Here is a 22,524-nt window from a genome sequence, read left to right on the forward strand (position 1 = left end):
CCTAGCAGGAGCGCAATACTTAGGCGAAATGGCGGCGCACACGATTGTTTACGTTGTCATGGCAACAGAAACAGCAGACGCGCGGCGCCTCTTTACCCTATTGCTCGTTCTTTTTTTCTTTTCTTTTTATTATGACGACCCACTCCGCTATATTTCCACCCTTCCTCATGCCCCGCGCACTTTCACTTTTGCTTTCGTTTTACATGTCCGCGGCGCGTATTTTTTTATCGCGTGCGCGCGCTACACCAGGCATTGTTTGTGAACTGGTGCGTGGTACACCATGGGCTCTTTATGCGTTAGCACGCACGCAGCCTTGTCCATACTTTGAGTATGCCAGCATATGTCAGAACATATATATATTCCACTTCCAACACGACAGATCTTTCGCCTCGTTTTATTGACTTTCGTTTCCGAAAGCAAGTACTTTCGCGTGACTTTCTGAGCGCGTGATACACGCTCAGAAAATGAACAAAAGTGAAAAATGCAGGGCATGTACATGACTACTAAACAAGAGAAAGTTCACAAACGTGAAATAACAAAATCAAAATAAAACTCAAGAAAACGTGAAGGCCGTTTCATGTACAAATATATAAGAGATTTTTATATAATGCCCTAAAGACCACAGTATAGAAGAGCTTCTGATATGCGCACTGAGAGCTTCTGATATACTCACTGCGTTACTGAACAAAACTGGACGACGTGTATGACATAGTCATGACAACTAAAAGGGAAAATTCACTTTTAATGGCAAAAACAATGACACGTAAGAAACTTAAAAATATAATAAAATGCTAAGGTTGTTTTATTGACAGCCACAAGAAAAAAATAAAAACCTAATTATAAACCTGCACAAATGTATATGAAATGCGTGAAATGTTTGTTGCTACTGAACCAAATGAGAAGGACATGGCAGAACAAAAAGAAAAAGAACATTGAACTAAAAACATAAAAACACATTATCACATTATTTTGCACTTTGCCGCAACTTGAGTAACGGTGACAAGGAGGAGCAGAAGGTAGTCAACTTTTGTAGCAGCACATAGAAAACATTCGCAGAAAGCCCTATTCCTCAATGAAAGACCATGGGAAATAAGCGAATAACACGAATTTTCTTTCACCACGAATGCGATGCTTAGCAGTAAGATTACGTCACTTAAGGCACTGACTCATACCTACTCGGCACTCCTTGGTGTTATAAACACGAACTGCGAGAATCTTAATATAGGACACTTGCTTTCCAGAGATTCATGCTTTCCAGAGAAAAAAAAAGCGTATCATGCCTGCACACCAAGGTGTGCCGCGCGGCTTTCCCATCGGCAATTACTGAGATGATACATAAACACGAACAGTAATTTTTCAGCTGTTAGTACGTTTGTTAAACGGTGACAAACAGAAAAAGCACTGAGGGCGGAATGGAAAGCTGGGCGAGTTACTGAAGTTGCAGATTGAGACTTAGCACAGAAAAACACAAGCCATATACCAGGGGCGCTATAACGTAAAACTATTCCAAACTTTTCTATTCCAATTCTGCTATCAGCCCTCCGCGATTGGTCAAAAACTTTTTTCGACCACCCCCCATTTCACCTGTCTGTCACGCGACGTTACAAAAACCGCAATACCTCCCCATCTGATATGATGTGTGCACACTGATTATGCATGATTTCACAGAAAAATGAAAAACAGTTATTTCTGATTCGACCCCTTTTCGCCATTAGCCCTCGGCTATTGGTAAAAAGTTTTCGGGCTGCACCCACTTCACCTACCTGTCACGCGACGTCACAAAACCGCTCGAACTCACCGCGTCAAAGTGACGTGTACGCGATAAAGATGCATTAATATGCCGAACAAAACTGAATTTTTTTCGGAATAGCCGCAGGCTGCCCCGTTCCGAAAGGAATAAAAGATAGCTGCCGCCGATCGCTGAGACGCTGGCTATTCGCACCTGCCGGAGAGCATGGGTGTATTTGCGTATAATAAAACTTCTTGCGTGACCGTGTAACGTTTTTAAGCACTTTCGACACGTTTACTACCTCATTCTGCCAACTCTTCTTTGCTGAGGGTCAATTTTATCTTCATTGTTAAGCTTCCGTTGCATGCCGCCGCGATTTTCGACCAGCCACCGCAAGCTAAGTAAGGGAAAGCCGACCAATCGCAAACGCCGGCACCACCCTCTTCATCCGGTTATCGGTTTTCAGTGCACTGGCTCTGCCCTAGTGAATCCCTCTCCACTTGAGCGTTCTCCTCGCCTTTTGTCAGCCATTTAGATACAACAAGCCGCTCAGTGTAGGCAATGTTATTCGTTTTTCAAGCAAACAAGAGGTACCTCCTATGAACGAGGAGAGCGTTTGATTGGTCTATTCAGACAACCCTATGAGTGACCACCCGGTGCTTGCGTCGGTGGTTACGCAAATTTGACGTCAGGAAATTGGAATAGAAACATATTGGAATAGTTTTACGTTATAGGGCCCCAGGTGACAGTGAGGAGGAACATTTATTTGTCAGCTTTCTCTACCGCTAAGAGGGGTGTGTAGCACAAGCAAGGCCCAACGACGTCCGGAGACTCGTCGAGCACACACATGGACAGGGCCGTGTTCGTGTACATTCGTCTTCTTATGTCTTTGGCTCTGCGCGCTGACGTGTTGTCTTTAGGCGCTCGGAAGAACCTTGCAGGGCTTGTTTTTGACGTATTCGTGGACCACTGCACGATGCACGAGCGGTGCCAGTCGTGAAATTACGGAGCACAAGCACACAGCTATGGAAGACCACGGAACTGACGAAACTGCCCACGCTGGTCAAAGCACAGCAGCGCACGCTTCCCGTTAACAGCAGATAATGAAACTTCTTGCAGCTGACTAAAGGCGCGCTCACACTAGCGGGAGACTTCCCGCAGCGGCACAGCGTAAACGACGCCGCTGCGTCGCAGCTGCTCGGAATGACGATCACACTGCGCGCGTTTTCCCGCTGCGGTTCTTGGAATGTAGAGAGAGGAGGCGTTGAGGGAGGACCCTAACGAGGCAGGAACACACAGGACAGCGCGCCGAGCAACAGCCGAGTGTCCCGCAGCACGCGCGCAGCCTCCTGCCTCCGCCGACGGGGTCACTGAACTGGGACCGACGTCACGGTTCACGGTCGGCCCCCATTGGCTGTTCTCGCCAGCGGCACGGCAAAAAAATTGGAGGACGCTTAAGCTTCGCCTTCAAGAGTGGGACGCGACAGCGTTCCCGTCGACCCGCCAAGGGGTCGACAATGCGCTACGGCACAGCGATCACTGACGATGCGCCCCGCATCGGACTTAGCGCCCACCTATCACGCGGTGAGCGTCGAGCAACGCAGCGTTCGGCGCGGCAACGAAACGTGCGCCTGAGCGAACGGAACGAACCAAACAACTCGGTGTCTCGGAGGGGAAACGATCTACGCCAGCCAAACGTCGTGATCGGCACGGGCAGAGAGATAGATAGTGATCTAAACCGGGAGCACGGCGAAGCGTCGTCAGGGGAGAGGGAGTCCCGCGACGCGCCTGGCAGCGGTCCCAATGCGCGCGCGGCGCGCCTCCTGTCGGGGCAGCGCCGTACATTGAGAGGGGGTCTTCTGTGTTCGCCGCAAGATGGCTCTGCGTGTGCGGAAAGCGCAGAAGAAATGCAGCGGAAACGCACTTCGCAACTCGTGTAATTGTGACTTCTGTACGTTACATGTTCATAATTACCAATATACACCGCAGTATAACTTTCCACGGCTCGTTTCGAAGGCAACACCGCATTCACTAGAGGCGCGTTTGCACCGCTTGGAAGCATCGAACTCGTGGCTGAGTGGTAGCGTCTCCGTCTCACACTCCGGAGACCCTGGTTCGATTCCCACCGGGCCAATCTTGGAAGTTGCTTTTTATTTATGAAGCGCCTGCCGTGATTTATCGCTCACGGTCAACGCCGCAAACGCCGACGTCGACACCGACGCCGACACCCGACGCCGACACCGACGCCGACACCGACGCCGACGACACCGGCTTTTCTGCGACACGAGCTCCTTAACGCTATCGCGTTAAAATAGGTACCCGACCCATCGCTCTGCGGGACGGCAGAGCAGCCTGTCTGCGGGAGAAAAACCGGTTTGTGCGGGAAGCGGCGTGCGGGAAACGTTCTGCGTTGCGCGCTTTCCCGCTAGTCGAAAGTGAGGGAGTTGCGAGGGAGGGCAAGGAGAGAGGAGTTTAGAGGAGGGACAAAAGGGCGCGCGCGCCGATTCAGGACGCCGTGCAATGGTAGTGGATTTGCTTTACTGTCCTGCTGATGGATGGCGCCAATTACCTCTGCCACACAGAACCCCTTAAACTTCGTAAACTAGCGACACTCCCCTCCTCCGCCTTCACTCCTCCTCGTTTCTCCTCTCTTTCACGCTCCCTCCTCGACCGTAGCGCCGCCTACACGGCTCGAGCGTAGTAACGGCGCCAACATGCGCTCCTCGCCACTCCGTGGACGCTTCTCGATCAAAAGTGGCGCTGATGCACGGCGCGAGGACCCATGTGATGCTATTAGGCCAATAGCCACGCGGCTTCGGCCACGGCCAGAACGCGTGAGGAGGAGGCGGCATTCTTCAAAAGGTGCCACTACTCTACGAAGTTTAAGGGGTTTTACTGCCACAGAAGCGGCGGAGTTTCCGAGGCCGGCCGCAATGGCGCCACTGCGCTGCGCGAAAAATGCGTTGCCAGTGAAATGACATAACTTTAAAATTGTGAGCACTAATATGTTTTCGCACTTTTCAATAGACTGAAAATATAAACGATAAAAAAGCACGTGCTCTGAAACGATTTCATCACTTTGGAGATGATGAGGCGGTCATAGCCATAGCAATGGTCAGGGGCCCCCAAGAAAACACATCGAGACAATCACGGACTCGCACGAAGCATGTCGTAAATACGCTGCTGGTAGAATTTCGTTAAGGCGATCTCAATTTTAAAGACCTACACCCTTCCCGAAACGGCTGTAATAGTCTGGACACCCAGACACGACTCTCTCGCTGGGATCCTGAAGACTCACACCTCGGCTCGAGCGCACACTCACTGAGCCTCAGAGCGGGACAACCGTGACCAGGAGAGTTCGGAACCAATCGCAAAGGAATTTCACGCCTTACCTCAACACTACAGACTACAGCGCAGGTAACATCCCCCACCGCACTACTTCACATGCGCTGAAGCAGTTCCGTGGAGGCATCCGCAGACAAACACTTTTGCGCACCGCTCGCTGTAACAGCCCTGTTACACAGAGATTAAGTTGCTGCGCGTAATTCTCAAAGAACCTGTTCACCCAGAATCAGCAGTGAAAAAGAACTACAGGAGCAGTATTGGATAATTGACGATTGATGAATCTATTTATGGAGTTTCTAGGGAGCCTCAAGAATCGGTCAAATTCTCAGTCAGAAGCGATGATCAGTACATGACCCGCCGTGGTTGCTTAGCGGCTATGGTGCTGGACTGCTAAGCACGAGGTGATGGAATCGAGTCCCGGCCACGGCGTCCGCATTTCGATGGGGGCACAATGCGAAAACACTGGTGTGCTCAAATTTAGGTGCACGTTAAAGAACCCCAGGTGGTCAAAAATTTCGGAGCCCTTCACTGCGGCGTGTCTCATAATAATATCGTGGTTTTGGCACGTAAAGCCTCGTAATTTAATTTTTTTTAAATAAGTACCTGAGCAAATAGTAGCACAATCCTTAGGCCAGACAAGATGGATTGTTGCAATGCTAGGCCCATGCAAAGAGAAGTGCACATCGCACACCTGTGCTTGCCTCTGCTGGACTTGCAGTGAAATATGCAGCACATGGTGTATTTCTTTATTATAGTTTTAAACGAGAAGAAAGGGGGTTAACCGAGGGGCCCGATTATTATTAGTCATATCATCATATGATATCATCATATGATCATCATATGATAGTCATATCATCATATGATATGACTAATAATAATAGGGCCCCTCGGTTAACCCCCTTTCTTCTCGTTTATTACATAACGACGGTCTCGAATCCGGCAACATTGATGCCTTCAGGTAGCATATGTGGGTTTATTGACCAGTTGCCTTCAACCAAAAAGATCACGTTCTCGTGACGCCTGCGGCAACAAGGACGTTCCACGTCCGCCGCTAAGCTCTGTGAGTGATGGCGCTGGCTAACTCCCCCATGGCTCTACTAGTACACATATATACCCAAGAAAGTGGATGGGGAAACAGCGCCGCGGTAGCTCAATTGGTAGAGCATCGCACGCGAAATGGGTTCGGTTCCCACCTGCGGCAAGTTGTTTTTTCATCCACTTTAATTTCCTATAGTTTATCGTTTCTTCGTTACATTTATTAAGCACAAGTAATTTCCCCCATGTTGTCCTTGGTGTCTGTGTTTGTTGGCTTCTTATGATATGTTTAATATAGTTTTGTTCACCGTGGAATCGCAGTTTCCATGACGTAAGAAAATTTTAGCGCTTACAGTTAGTTGGTCGTGCGGAATAGCGTTTCATAAGTTGGTGATAATCAGACTAGAGTGTCTCGGGAGGGTCATTGGGAAAGCTTGCATATACTACATCCCGTTATTTTTGGCCTGCAGGTTCAGCGGCCTGTGGTGTTAAGCCGCTACACGAAGCCCATCTGCATACCAACGAACCCGATGAACCTGACAGATATGCGCATAACAGTGTCTGGCTGGGGACGACTCGGTGACGGTAAGACATTCGAATCACCTACTTTAGAAGGGAGAAAAGTGAGAGAATAAAAGAAGAGCTTGAGAGGAGACCGCACAAATGAAGGTGCAAGCATTGGCACATCACCCGTTTTAATTGCTGTGATGGCTAAGTGCTTACGGCATACGCCGCTTGGAACGAGGTGACGTACTTGATTCTTGGAACGCATTGCAATGGGGACGGAATGTAAATACCTTGGTTTGCCGCATTTCGGTGAATATTAGGAAATGTTTTTGCGTTGAAATTAATACCAAATCCTCCGTACCACATTATCGGACACATACCTGTGTAACTTCGGAATTCACAAGTTATTTCTATTCGTCCCTTTATCGCCAAATATACTGCTGAATGTACACAAGGTCACGAACGTGCGTAGCTTTGAATAATTCGTTGCCGACATTGTAGAGGATTCTGGGGTGCTATGATGTAGGGATATTTTATTTCACGGTTTCCAAATTTTGCGGACGTGAAATTTACGTAACCGCGGATGCATACGTTGGATGGACCCGTAATGTTTCTTTTTAGCAGAACTCGATCAGACGCTTTTCTAGTTTACAGCAATTTTGATTGGTTTTAAGATGGACAACATTGCCTACCGTTACAAGCTTTCCTATTTGAACTGGCTAACGAGAGCCGAGTAGCCGCACAGGTGGAAAGGATTTCGGGGGGACCGGAAAGTGGGATAAGTAATATCGCCGACGATTACGATACTGCCTAATGCGAAATCTGAGTGCCGCTCCAGACGTGTTCTCATTTTGCTATATATTGGCTGGCGCGGACAGTCTGCTCCCTCGTGTGGCACGTTGCAAATGGAGCGAAGCGTGGTGCGACTGCCTCGCTAATAGGGAGATCGCGAGAGGCAGCGCGTGGGTGCCGCAGACAGACCTCCACTCATGCAGCGCTTCGTTTCAATGTATGGTATCCGTGGACGCTCTCGCCGCATGCCTTGCGGATGGCGTCAACGGCGAACAGACGACGGCGCGCTACTCTGGCGCCATCGCGCAGCGGTCGTCGCTGCAGAGCCTGGTTTGCGCGGCACAGCGCCTTTATTCTCACGCTTTCGCTATGGCCTCCTCCTCCGCTTTCCTCCTCCTCTCTTCGCTATCGCTGTCTCTCATCCCCCGTTGCGTTCCGCGTTCGCTCTTTGATTCTTCGCTGTGCTCGCTCACTCGGTTACTCCGAGGGGCGCCTAGGCTCAATGTAGAGACGGGCGCCTGAGAGTTAATTGCCGTCTTAAATGCAGAGCAGTAACGCTCTCTCATCAGATGAAGGCGAGCGAAGAGAAAACAGGTCACCGCGGCAGTACGGTTGCGCCAGAGTCTCCTAATGGTCTGAGCGGCACCGACCTCACGCCGGCGACACACCGGAGACTCACGGTTGAGGAGCCTTCGTCTTTCGAGGGTTATCAGTTTCTAAACTTTCGCTTGCTTGTTGTGGCTGTTTGACGATTGCGCCGGTGTTAAACGGCGCGCTACTTATTCCGCTTACGTGGATCTTCAGCGAAGAGTTGGCAGAGCGCTGCCATCTACATGCTTAAAAAACGTTTGCTCTTAGTTAAAAAAAATTAACAACAAAATGGTATAGACGTGTCGCCACCTATGCAGGTGACATCTTCAGCGTACACTGACAAAACGGAGCAGAGCTGCAGTCTACTCGTCCGAATGTAATCGTTTACAAGGACGTGTCGGACGAGTAGACTAGACGTCCCCTTATTTGTGTCAGTGTACACAGAAGCTGCCACCTGCATAGGTGGTGAAATATCTGTACTGTTTTGTTCTTAATTTGTTATCTTAAGTCGGAGCAAACCTTTTTCAGTCATGTGTTCAGCCGGATTTTCGAACATTTTGGCATGTTGAAAAAGCGTGGCAGTGCGAAGAGTGTGCAGAATGGTTGAAATTACTGCACGAAATTAGAATGTTCACAGTTCGGAGAAGCGCTTAATTTACTCTTTTACGGCGTTGTGTGCGATCAGCTGTGGCATTCGTCAGACAGACAACATCAATAACCTTTGAAGAAATAAACTAACACCATTGATTCTCTACTTGAACTATCACCTTTAATTGCTCATCAAAGGCATTCACGTAGCATGAAAAAATAAATACTGCCTAAAGAGGAAGCTTTAGCTCGATGCCGACATTGATGCAGGCAATGAAAATACAAGTAAAACGCACGAGTGCTTTGTTAGACAATTCCTACACCAAGATGAATGAAATTTACTGCCTATGAGAGACAAAGTCCAATTATACACAGCGCTGCAAACAGAATTTCGGTTTATACCTTGAAAGTTCTTTAGAACCTAGCAAAAATGTATAAGTTAAAAATAATTCACCGATGGTTTAGACACCCCTTAATGTAATATTTAGGCGCAGTTCTACACGTGTTTTCATTTCGCGATATATTGGCTGGCACGGACAGTCTGTCTCGTACGGCACGTTGCAAACGGATGATACGATACCGGTTCGTTCGAAACACTTCACTCGGGACTTCTTTCTTCACGGCGAGCAGAACATTCCTTCGAATACCTTGCTAGCGTTTCAAATCACGGAGCGTGCTTTGTTTAGGCGGACGCTTTGATAAATTAGTGATGTACGTTTAAACTTCATTAGATTTTGTTCATTTATACCCTTTTTGCCACTGCGTTAGTGTTACTAATGTTTTAATCAGCACGAATATCCTCGCTAATATACTTCATCTCCGCAGACAACGTAGCAGGAATAATAAATGCTTCGGAAAGTCTGAAGTTGACCGTGACACACGCCGCGAGGCGACATCGTTTTCATAGCATGCTTTAGTTTAGCCGTGCAAGCAGAAGATGCTGTTTTCTCATTCGACGCGTTGGGTTGTCAGTTTGTTTGCTCGCAAGAAATTTAAATGCAAAAGCAAACAGTGCTCGTTCCAGCTTTGGAGCGTTCGACCTGCGCACTGCGCCGCCAGTTTGCTCTGTGGCAATGTGCACTGACCCGATTACTCTGAAGCAATAACGCACGACATGACCACTCGGTTGTTCTGGTGGTGGTTTTCAACAGCTTCGCCGGACATCCACTTTCGCAGGGCAGCGATGGCAAGTAAATATTTTTGTTTTCAGTGCGCTAATAGGGATTTGCAAAACAGCTTGCTTAAATTTTGGAATGTTATTGAAATGAGGTAAATTCTGTTATGTAACGAAACATTTATATCCAAATATTGTTTTTGCAGTCGCGGGAACTCAGTTTTCCCTCTTAAAGTTTCGATTTCATTAAAATCGGTTCAGCGGTTGTGTTTTGAGGGCATTTCTGTGTTTCACATGTAGTATTTGGATTAGAACTTGTAGTTGGCCCCCAGGTAAGGCTTGTACCTAAATATAAAATGCTCCACTTTTACCGTACCGTATCCGAGAGTTAGACACCAAAATCGCGCTTTCTTACTTGTCGCAGAGGAGCCAACCCAAGGAAAGCCAAACCTGACAACAACAGGTAAAGGTAGGTGTACACAAGTAACGCCTAAATATACGGTATATACAGCAGTGCGCCATATTTGTCACTGAGAGATAAATGTAATTTTATTATTCGAGGAACTCCTTTTTTTTTTGAGAAGCGAGTCCACCACTAATTGGAAATGTTAACTAGGGAGCTCCTTTCAAAATTATTGGGAATGGAGAAGTTTTTCTCAGCAACCACTGCACCGATTTTGATGAGATTTCTTTTATCTAAAGTGAACGTTAAGATACAGTCGACTGGGGAAATATATAGGAAAATAACTTTAAATTTGTGCCATCATTGTCCAAAAAAAAGCATTTTTGACTGAGAGAAAATACGGGTATCAAGTTTAGAACTTAGTAATTAACCTAACAATAAAAACGATTTTAGAGTTCTGTAGGCTGCATCTAATGCTACATCTAAAGCAGGCAAAGTTAACTGCATTGTACGCCTCTATCAAATATACCGATATTGTGTGAATGCTACTTCTGCCAAAACTGAGTAAACATTGCAACAATTTCACAGAACTGTAAACTCACACTTCACCTTTATCCGCTTTGAATGCCCTAACAGATGCACTTTAGTAACTGGCATGTTTTTGTGTTTGTGTGAACGCTTACAGACCTGCGAAATTAGCGCTCCTACTTTTCTGAAACTCCTTGATTTGTGTATAAAATTCCTTCTCCAGCAACAAATTGAAGGTTGCTTGAATTTACCTCCCGTTTCAAAAGAAGTACGCTTGTTTCCAAAAATCTCCCCAATAAATGTGTCACAGCATTTTCTCGTTTTATATATACATGAATGGAGAAATCTAAGTTGGCCCGACATAAGGCTCGGGCCTAACTCCGACGCGGCCTATTCAAATACATGTAAAAACGCAAAAACGTTTTTCTGAGATAACCCCTGGACCGATTTTAATGACATTTGTTGCATTTGAGAGAGAAAGTTAAATTCTAGTGACTGTTGCAAGCGCAATTTTGATTTAGGGCTTGAATTTTGTTAAAAAGATTTTCCAAAATTCAGAAGTTTGAAAAAAATAGAAGCACGAAGTTTACAAACTAATAGCTCTGCATCAAAAACAGATATCGCGATTCTGTAAACGGCATTCATTAGACCATTCAAAGCGGACAAATTTGATATGTCATTTTATACGTTACGTGAATTTGTTACGTTATTTACGAGGGTTCTGCAAAAGTTGTAATAACACATTGACACATTTTTTGAGGTTCATGTGTGACATATCAATTTTGTCCGCTTTAGATGTGCTATCAGATACAATTCACATAATTGTGATATCTTTTTTCTTGATTTTTTTTTCTTTTTTCGTGATAGTTTCGTTTTCTGAAATTTGCGATTTTTGCCAATTTTTTATAAATAATTGACAACCTAAATAAAAAATTCGAAACCAACAGTCACTAGATTTTAAGTGTTTCTTTTAAATGCAGCAAACCCCGTCAAATCTGGTGCTCTGGTTGCCGAGAAAAACGAATTCTCCTTTTACATGTATTTAGATAGGAGCACTCGAGCTAAAGCTTCCTGTTAAGGCAGCGTGCAATTTCGTAATACCTGGCCATTCTGCCGTAACCTCGACTGGCGGCCACGTAAGCTGCGAATTGACGCAATCCGTGAGGCTGAAAGTGCAAGCGCACAAAGTCCCAACTGTAGCGTAAGTGTCGTCTGCTCAGCCCTTATTCCGGGCACACGTACGCCGTCTGTGCCACAGTTATGTGCGCGGCCAAGTTCCCGGTCAGTCGGAGATAACAATAGCGTGGTCAGCAGGGTTGCATTATTATTTATACTATATATAGGTTTTGTCCGCTTATACGGAAATATCAAACAAAGCCTGTAGAACCCACAGCAGTAGCCCAGTGGCTATGGCTTCGTCGTGCTGAGTTCGTGAACATACATTCCATTCTGACGGCATCGGTGACATTCTGATCAAAGTCACATGCAAAATCATTCCTCTACTTAGGTTTACGTGCACGATAAAAATTCCAGGGTGGCAAAAATTAATCTGGTGTCGTAGCCTCATTATCAGACGATGGTTCTGGCTCGTATAAAGCCCCCCAAACTATTTAGTTTGTAAAATTTGCAAAGTTGCGATTGACATGAACGACACCTCACTGTCCACGTTCTCGCTATATACAGCCGATGAGTCGGCAAGCTGGCCATCTTATTAACCGTGACAGTGCTTGCGAGAAGAGCCTAGCAGACAGCACTGACGCTCGGCGTCAGTGATCTCTTAAGAGCACAGGTGTACCAGTCACAACAAATAATTAGTTTGTTCGCCAAAGTAGGGCTCTTGAAACAATGCTTGGTTACGATTTATTTTAGAATGCTTAGAAAGGCAGCATGGTAGACAAATCACTATGTAATTTATTTAAACAAATTATTCTAGTCAGTGACAATGGTAAATGTAAAAAAAAATCACTTTTTCTCTAAATAAAATGGTCATGGCAGATGGTGCCATTATTGCATAAACGTTTCGCAATGAAGCGTATTCACATTCAATTCGACGAGAGGTATCAGTGGCGGATCTGTAAGTGCCATAATGTACTCACTGCTGAATTTCTTGTCTGAACAAAATAATATTGCGAGTGAGTGTGGTTTCGCCTCCAAAATCTGGTTCTCTCAGAGACGCAGCGCTCTCCGCTTTTGTATGTCCGCGATAGAAGTGATTAAATTGGTGAGATTGTTGCTTGAATTACGCGTTTCATCGTGTACAGTCACCGGCGTGAAGTATTCAAAACTATTCGAAAGATATTAGTCCTTTAATGGATCCCTTTCTCGAATTTATTAGGACTATATTCTATTGCATATTCGAAAGCTTCAAACAGTAGCAATCTCCTAGTTTCTTGAACTGCATTTTTTCAAATGCAGTGGGAATACCATGGCCTCGAAACACTCAAACTTTGCACGTCGGACGCACTTTTAGCAGTTACACATGATTTTAATTTATTGCAGTTTAGTCTTTTAGACTTCGCTAATCTTCCCGTGTTTGTTGAAAATGTTCTCAGGCACACGTGGAAGGAGTTTTAAAAATGTGCGTCGTAAACTGGTCTGGTATTTCCTCTACCTCAATTTGGGTGCGTTTTATGCTCCGACAACAAAACGCCGGTCCCGCACCTCACCTCCGCTTGGCCTTTTTCTTCGTGTGCAGGTTACAATGGCTTCGTGATCGGTGCTTACTCGCGATAATACAATAGTTCCCAGTACACCGGCACACCAGCACACTGTGTATGTTGAGCGCGCTGGGTTCTGACCTACAAGGCTACATCTAAAATATTGGAAACCAAATAAGTGCTGCACGTGCAAGACTGCTAACATTTTGCCTACAAGTTTGGCGGTGGTACTAACATAGCGAGGCATGCACATTCAGTAGCGTGTTCTAAAGGCGCAGGTTTTCACACTCAAGAGTCCACCATGACAAAACATAACCTTCAAAATTATAGCATTTTTCACGCAATAAATGACTACAAGCGCCATTCTCACTGAAATGCTCCGAAAACAAGCTCTAAACAATCAGTGTAGCTTTGCCGTTGTCCAAATAGTTATCCGTAGGTGACAGACATTTACAACGACTTGCGTCCGTATTCTAGCAATTTCACGCAAATGGTAACGGTACGAATGAAAAAGGAAGGGGCGTGAAATTTGGTTTTGCTCTATGCCTTCGTTGTTAATAGCGCATTTACCGACGGTCACGTTGATTCGTAAAGCATGATGACGTCATGTGTGCGTGATAGTATGTCGTCTAGACGACCTTTCCAATGTGCCTGCGGAGACGAAAGAACCGTAGAGAGGTTCATAAAATCTTAGCTCAGACAACCCGCAATACGCGGATAACATTCAGCGTGTAGGATAATGCCTTCGGTGATGATATGCGGCACTCCATTCAGGTTCTGCTACGGACGCCCTCTATATGCGACTTTTGCCTCAGGAGTGGGAACCTTTTATTGATGTCTGCAAAAAATGTCCAATACCCTAAGTGCGTACGTCTGCCTTATTCGCGATACATATGTTCGCGGTATGTATGAATTCATGAAACGTGAAGCGAGCGGCCATGTATGTAGCACAGAACGGCGCGCGTTGGTTGTTAGTGCAATTTCTCCGTCCATAGCTACGCGCTATGCCGGATGATTTATTCACGACAAGCCCAAAGTGGCTCCTGTCTGGAAACAGGGATGAAGAACGCCCGCATTATTCGTTACGCATGTAGTGGCTACAAATGGGCTATTTGCCGTCAATCGAGAGATGTCTCGGCAATGTCTCCAAAGTGCTATGGGGCAGCATAACTCGTTGTCTATCGCCATATATTAATCACGGGCATATGCACACATCGTTATGAAAATGGGCGAACGGTTGACACACGGTGTCCAAGGCAACACGTCTTGGCGTGGGAGTGTTACGGCGAAAAAAAAAGAAAGAAGTGTATCGATTGAGCGAAGTGCCGAAGCCGAAGGATTCTTTCAGCGATACTGTGAGGAGAAATCACTTGGCGTAGGCTGGACAAAAATGATTCGCCAAAGTCGCCCGCCCAATATGAAGAGACGACGCCCGTGGACTGGCAGACGTGTTCTCGAGAGTGGTGGAGACGGTGGGTGCGGGTGCTGCAGCGTGAGGACAAATTTATTTCAAGTGTGTTTCTTTGCTTGTGTGATATATGCAGAGGCCGCATCGAGTGCTTCTTTATAAGAACTCAGAACAACGGCACACCTTTCATGGAACACTGGTGATGGGATATCCACGGAAGCCGTTCCATCGCACCTTCGAGCTCCTTAGCGAGAACCACCGACTTGCTTTCTGAGGACTCAGCATGCAAACTCGGCAACTTTTCAAGACAAGTCTGCCAGATGAATATCTATTGGCTTGGTCCCTGCAATCGATGACCAAGAATGCAGTGTTTTGCACCCGGAGAGTCAACGAAATGTGATGAGCTCAAAAAACAGGCTTGCAGAAACTGCTTCCCTGCACTGCAAAGGGGCACTAGCCTCAACCAGGTGATTTCAAGAAACTGCCACTTTGCCGCAATTGCGAACAACTATGGCAGGTCTCAGAGCAAACCACCCCAAAGCCTGAGCCGTTTTGCTGTACTGCAGAAACAAATGAGTGATCGACAGGACATTGGCGTGTTAACTACATAGTTCACGGTTTTAAGAGCTTTGAAAGTGTACAGCAATAAGTTTGTCGTTGAGGCCGCAGCCTTAAGCGCTAGACTGCGGAGTATATTGCGGCTTTTCTGAAGAGAAAATTTACGCTTACACTTCTGATGAAAAAAAAAATGTCCTGTAGAAAACGGAAAAGCATTAACGTTCTCGTTCAGCTTGCTCACAAGAATTTCAGTTAATCCACTGAGCCTGACCTGCTAGGCCATCGCGGTGCAGAATTGCATTACACTGAATGGAAGCAAGATTCGTTTATTTTCGGTATTTTGAATGTGCTCCAGAAAGCTTGCCATTTTTGTTAACTCAATCTCAGAAAGAAAAAGCGCGATCTAAATTTCGCTCAATTAGGTATCCAAGAAAATTGCGATGACTATCGAATGTTTGCAGTTTCCTGTTTTAAATTGTGACCCGCTAAGTCAGTGTATCGGCAGTCAAAGTTGCCTGTGCTAAACCGGGCACAACTAGATCAAGCTGGGCCGCAGCTATAGTGCTTGAACGAGTGAAAAAAAAAACATGGGAAAGGCAATGTCTTGCATGTCGTATAGGCAGAAAAGGGCCCAGGTGCACTCCGGTGATTCTTGGTGTTCACTGCGAACGCGGCAGGAGATCAAACCGCTACCACGAAGACACCGTATGTCATTTTTCACTGTCGCTAGAATGCCACTGCTTGTGGAAATACGCGGTCCGATCCGCGTGGTGTCTAGGATGCGCACGGAACACAGAGAGGGCGAAGACAGCCACAGCGTCTTCTCAAGTCGGCAGACTGATGCCGCATCTCTGAATCCCAACGCTTCGGAAAAGCACATCGAAGGCCTCGAAAGAGAACTCGCACTTACTGCACCGATTCCCAACTGCATTCCTTCTCCTGCTAGATACCGTTAGACAGTGATTACATCGTCGTCAGCCACTGCTGCATCATGAAAACTGTACACCACGGCCATTTTTTTCTGAGGACGTTCTCTTCAAGAAACTGTGCTTGCGCATTCGTTTAGGGTATAGGCTTTATTCGAAGTGTGCCATGCGTGATTGATGAAAATGTGCTCGTTGTTAAAGTGTAGATTATGAATTTTTGTAAATGCGAAAACACCCGTGTACTTAGATTTAGGTGCACGTTAAAGATCCCCAGGTGGTCGAAATTTCCGGAGTCCTCCACTACGGCGTGCCTCATAATAAGAAAGTGGTTTTGGCTCGTAAAACCCCATAATTTATTTTATTTTTATAATTTTTGAGTGCCACCCTGCTCGTGTTCCTCGCTCCTTGTACCCCGTCCTCAAAGCAGATGTATTTATTCCGAATCACCACGGCACATGATCCTGGATGAACCTGCTTTAAGAACGGTGTACTTATGCCACTTATAAGTCCTTAATGTTAGGCTCAGTATGCTTTGCCATGGGGTAAAGTCACTCGTAATTATCCCTCTGTGTATTCATTTGCAGGTGTTGTATGGCTTGCACAAAAGTGCTTTTCGTATGTTTCCGTCAGTAGCACGGAGTATTTGTTGTTCAAGCTAATTCATCGCACAGTATGTGCTTTGTCGTTTTACTTCTAACAGGTGTGTCAGATTTGGTTTCGTAGCGTAACTACGATTAATGACTCCTGCTGCTGTCTGCATATACACCGGCTAGCTGTTAGAGGAAATAAAATGCGGCAGCTTGCCCAAAAATGTGTAAAAGTTATCTAGCGTGTCATTGTTGTAGGGTTATTTTGATTACTCATTGCAACCCGTGTGTAAGGCGTGGTGGAATAACTCATGTGGTAGCCCTACAGCTGGGTTAAAGATCTCGGAGAACGATGCGTGGTTTTCCAATAAAACAATTAAACAATAAATCAAACTTTGTACTTGAGTCTTGTCCTAATGAACATTTCTGTGTGCCTTCGAGCCTTTCTGCGCAGTGCTTCTCCAGGTGTCCTAGACAAGCATTGCTGGCTGTGAGCTTCAAGGGGCACTAAAGCGAAACAATAAATCAGTTTATACTAATGAGGCATTGTTTGAGAACCCTGCAGGCAGTCATTAAAAAAAATGGCTGTGGCTTAGGTAAGGTTAAGCCCAGGATGCGAAGCATACTAGCCTTTATTTTAGTTGTTGAACCACTGTTTAGCCTGGTGAACTGCTGTTGCTTGGCTATATTTGGTTCGGCTAGACGAAGAAACAACTCATGCATTACTTCTTCGCCTTCAAGAGTGGAACGCGACAGCGTTCCCGTCGACCCGCCAAGGGGTGTAAGACAATGGGCTACAGGGCAGCGACTACGCGCCCCGCATTGGACGCGGTGAGCGTCGAGCAAAGCAGCGTTCGGCGCGGCAACGAAATGTGCGCCTGAGCAAGAGACGCACGCCTTAGAAACAGCGCGTTTCTAAGGCAACACCGCATTCACTAGAGGCGCTTTTGTACCGCTTTGAAGCGTTGTACTCGTGGCTCAGTGGTAGCGTCTCCGTCCCACACTCCGGAGACCCTGGTTCGATTCCCACCCAGCCCGTCTTGCAAGAGTTGAGCCAAAGCCACTTCTCCTCTGTCGTGACGTCACGGTGTCACGTGATTTCATGGTCACCGCCGCGCCTGAGGAGCTGGGTTGAGCCCTCGTAATATGCTTCGCATAAAATTGTTTCATTATTAGATGAGAAAGTGAAGGTCGGAGTATCAGTATTTGAATTTCGCGCCGAAACCTCAGCGCCGGTACGTCAGCGTGACGTCAGGGATTCCAAAGTATGTTTTCGCGTTTGGGTCGCGTTGGCTGAATAAAGGTTCCCGAAACTTGGCATGTTTAATATTTGGTTCCTTTAGACCAGCATGTAGTCGATCTGTACAGATGTGTATAATTAGTAGGCCCTAGAAGAAGCCATCAGAATCCAAGACGTCACAGCCCCCAGGTGCGGGAACTTAAGCAGGCGTCGCCACCCGTATTTCGTTCTTGCGCTTTTTCTGGCTTACCAAACGTCTTATCGTTGTAAGAGTGGTGTTTTTGGTGTTGTAGAAAGGTAATTTACTGATGTAGAAGAAATCATTTTTCACTTTAGTGTCCCTTTAAGTCTTCTAAATTATACCTACTTGGAAATACACTTTCAATTACACATTGCAGACCCTAGCAAGCCTCCAGTATACGCACCGAACGACCGAAGCAGTCAGCATGAGTGGTTTACTTGCGGCAGCTACTGTAACATTTAATAGAGTACACTCAAAATGACAAGCACTATCTGTCGACATGCCGCTAAGCGGCATGTCGGCAGATCACCATTTTGGTTACGACACAGCAATACAAAAGTGTTCAACTTATAACATAACTACACGCATAGCTGCGCATCTCCCTCATATTCTATGGCCTCCTCCCACTGCTATTCGCTGCTGCGCGCGAAGCAAGGGATATGTGGCAATGCCGGCAATAACCTAGGGCTGTTTTCTACAGAAGTGCGCACAACAAAACGGGAAGAGAGTCGAATATGCATCCTAAACAGCCGGGCAATCGTAAAATTTCTGCAAGAAATTGCGCACTTGTCGGCCTTATGACCCCTGATGAGTACTGGTCTAAGTTACATTGAATATACTTACTATCGCCTATTGAGCTCTCTCAAGCGCGGCTACAAGCGCCGCTACACACGCTCGGATCTACATTAATACTGCCGAGTTACGCCTCCCTGAACGGGGCATGCGAGGCTAAATTTAGCTCCAATTGCATCCTACCAGCCATACCAATCGGGCCATGTGTGCAACCGACCTAATAAGGATGGAGCAAAGAGTTCGTTTATTGACGAACGGTACCATAGTAAGGTAAGTGTGTGGGATGGTTGCAGACATATAGGCGATAAAACTATAAGATGTTTTCGTTACGAGTGGCCTTAGCAAGCGACCACCTCGTACCAATGTGAAAGATGTTTCATGTGAAAAAGTGGTACACTATGCAATAACGAGAGCAACGGCGTTTGCCGGCGTTAGCAAGCGACCACCTGGTACCAATGTCAAAGATGTTTCATGTGAAAAACTGGTACACTGTGCAATTACGAGAGCAACAGCGTTTGCTCATCCATACTCTGTCACCACAAGAAAACATTCTATATCATAATTACTTGGCTAATCACACAATAAAAATAATTAAACTATTATCAGCTCGTAAAGTGCGATTGTCCGTATACCGCAGTGGTTTTGAGGTTGCTCTCCTAAGCCCGGGGTCGCAGGATGAATTCCCGGCTGCAGCGGCCGCATATCGTTGCGGGCGCAAGATAAGACACGTCCGGATACCATGCATTGGGTACACGTTCATTAGCCCTAGGTGGTCAAAATTAATCCTAAGACCTGCACTGGGCCATGTTTCTTAATATCCTGGTTTCGCACGTAAAACCCCAGAACTTAATCATTTCATTTTATTTGGAGTAGCGAACATGGAAAGAGACGTACACACCACTAGCAGCGTATGCCTCTTCTAAATATGTTCCTCCCCCGTTTTGCGCGCTTTCACTAGAAGAGCATTAATAACCAACCATCGCCGAAATGCCCGCTCTACCAATTGTACAACTTCTCAATTATTGATTACGGGCATGAGATTCGATGGTAGAGCTGTTATTGGGTCCTCAGACCATTAAATCATTTCCAGCGTCGTATATTACGGGTAATTATTTTTTCCACGAAGTTCAAAGAGTGTCGGGTGTCTACATGCCCACATTACGCGACACAAGTGGTACCGAAATTGACTTCAAATTAGGCACCGACATCTCTCATCGCTTCACTCGAACCCCGCCTGGAAGTGGCAAGCTGCCTGTGTTGCTATTATATTCCGCTGATAGCTAGCTGTGTGATGCGCGTGGCAATCGTAGTCTACGCAATGACTAATGAGGCAACGAAATGAAGTTCCAGTAAATGAACGTTGAGCCCATCAATTCGATGGTCGCTGAACAACTAAGCCAGTGGCAGACCCAGACGCCAGCAACATTGATAATGACACCGAGCTGCTTGGAGACGAGAAAACGGCACAAGTCAAGTCAACTTTATTCACAACATGCACAAAGTACAGTGTTGAAGGCCACCCTGACAAGCAAGCTGTAAACACACAGCTTGACGAGGCCAGGGGACCGTTACGGTTGCTTACACATAGGTAGACTACAGCCAAAGGAGTTTCTGTGCAGCTTCTTTTATTTCTTTATTTAATACACAAAACTACATTACACCGCAGGTCCTCTGTATATGGGTGTGGCTACAACATAAGAAAATTCGAGGACACCCAAGCCGTTATGAGTTGTGTATGCGAAAGCAATAATCGCCAATTGCAAGCCGCTCAGCGATCCTTCGAGTTGTGAACTCCTGGAGGGCAAGCGAGCACGTTTAGATACGTTGCCAAAGTCTGCTTCGGTACATTTCCATTCGTGACGTCACGCTACGTTGCCCTACTGCCATAAAATGTATTGGAGACGCTCCCGAATAAGCCGCGGTCACTTTAAGCGTGAAATGCTCTTAGCTTCCGTTGTCGGCCGCCTTCGAGTGACTTTGAGCCAAAAGCCAGATTTGTTATCTGGTCACTCAGACTAGAACATCCGGGCAAGTTGCGAGAACAAAACCAGATCATCCGGCCAAGCAGTTGAAACTTAAAATGTGGTCTCTGGCCCCCAACCCTTTACACGCTTTTTTTTCTTCTTCTGGCTGGGCCGTGCGGCCTGTCTCTTTGGCCTCTATCGCCGCCTGTCGTGCCGCCTTCAGCCGGTTTTCTTCTTTTAGTTGGGCAGCTTCCTCATGAACCAGTGCACAATATGGCGCGGTGTAGCATGTTGTGGTGTGGTTGCGGTATGGTGAGCGTTGCGAACATGCAGTGGATTATCATCTCCAACGAATGCGCTTTGGCGGTTGTCAGTTCACGCTTACATCCACTCTGAATTACGAGTGAGCCAGCAATCGAAATTTTGGCCCAAGTAGCAAGAAGCCATCAAGCAGAGTGCGAAAGCCTGTTATTTAGGAGGCGCTCGTTCAGATCAGAGCGTAAGACACTCGGCCTCATAGAGTGGCGTCGTAGGTTCGAAGCTCAATACCACGAAAGTTATTCCGTTTAAATTTCTTCTGCTTTTTTTTTCGCGCAGTAATTTCTTTATAGCGATTGCCGAGAGGCGATCTGTGAGCGCAGGCGAGAGCTTGCGCGCAGGAGGAACGTGCGGAGAACACAGGATTCCGAGAATAAGGGTGACGTGACGTCGCAACGATGCCCTCACGCCACACCTGGTGCGCCAGCACCGCAGCAACTGTTCCGTTTCTACAGCTTTACTCTTCCACGTCACGTGCGGGCACGTGACGTGGCATCGCTGCCAACAGGAATTTAGCTGGCGTTTCGCTGCTACAGAAGTCGGCTTTCTCGCTCAAAGGGCTATTTGATGCTCTTGCATCGATAACCGACACAGTGAAGAGTTGCAACATCAATTGAACAATTAGACGCTTAGAACCTTAAAGTCAAAAGAATAACACTTGTTGCTAGCAGTTCTATAAATTATATACGTGCTGACAAATTATTTATACAATCAGCATTTGAAAAACCTTTTGGAAAATTTGGAGAGATATCCAATAAGATTAAGTAAACCCGCTAAGGAGTACACTTGGCAGCATCTTCCTATGTTACCTAATACGAGAATATTACAACGTTTGTTTTGCCGATAATTTTCCGTAGTGAGACATGCTGTGGTTAGTTTGGATACGAATCTAAATAAATTGGGATTACGCTATTATATCTTTTCTTATATATTTGCAACGCAAAATCTTATTCGCCAACACAGTGGCTTTCATGCAATATTACGAGCAATCTTTAGTCTTTTAATTTATGCAGTTTTCATACCAGGCTAAAATTATCGCGACCTATTTTTGATCACTTCTGTTACTTGAGGACGTAGGTCACAAATGTTATTTTGACAAAATAATACTTTTAATTTCCAATCCAAGGAGCATCACTCAATTTGCATGAATTGATTAACACGCGAAATAAGTTTTTCCTGAGAATGAACCTGTGATTGTCAATACATATAGGTCAATAAAGACTGCAATAAAAGTTGCCACTCGTTTCTGCAGAATCTTACAGAATACCTCTCGGGGAATTAAAATACTGACACTTAATTCCTGAAGCGTACATGCATAACTTATAGTGTCGAAGTAAATACGCACGTTAAGTGTAAGGTTTGAAGCAGGACACACTGTTACGCCGCGAAAATCGCAATGCATATTGTAGTATAATGTGCA

The 22,524-nt window shown here is 46.1% G+C and overlaps 1 protein-coding gene across 5 annotated transcripts in view; it reads left to right on the forward strand.

Moving 5' to 3' along the window:
- Nucleotides 1-22,524, forward strand: part of LOC139050515 (mast cell protease 1A-like) — a 111,633-nt gene that overhangs the window by 87,023 nt on the left and 2,086 nt on the right. For 3 of the 5 annotated variants that reach the window (XM_070526992.1, XM_070526988.1, XM_070526990.1), the window contains exons 6-7: nt 6,580-6,694; nt 10,126-10,170. In XM_070526992.1, the coding sequence (XP_070383093.1) occupies nt 6,580-6,694; nt 10,126-10,170 (160 nt within the window). The remainder of the gene's footprint in view (nt 1-6,579; nt 6,695-10,125; nt 10,171-22,524) is intronic. The other 2 variants (XM_070526989.1, XM_070526991.1) reach the window with 2 other exon arrangements.

The sequence above is a fragment of the Dermacentor albipictus genome, chromosome 10, assembly GCF_038994185.2.
Source record: "Dermacentor albipictus isolate Rhodes 1998 colony chromosome 10, USDA_Dalb.pri_finalv2, whole genome shotgun sequence".
Lineage (NCBI taxonomy): Eukaryota > Metazoa > Arthropoda > Arachnida > Ixodida > Ixodidae > Dermacentor > Dermacentor albipictus.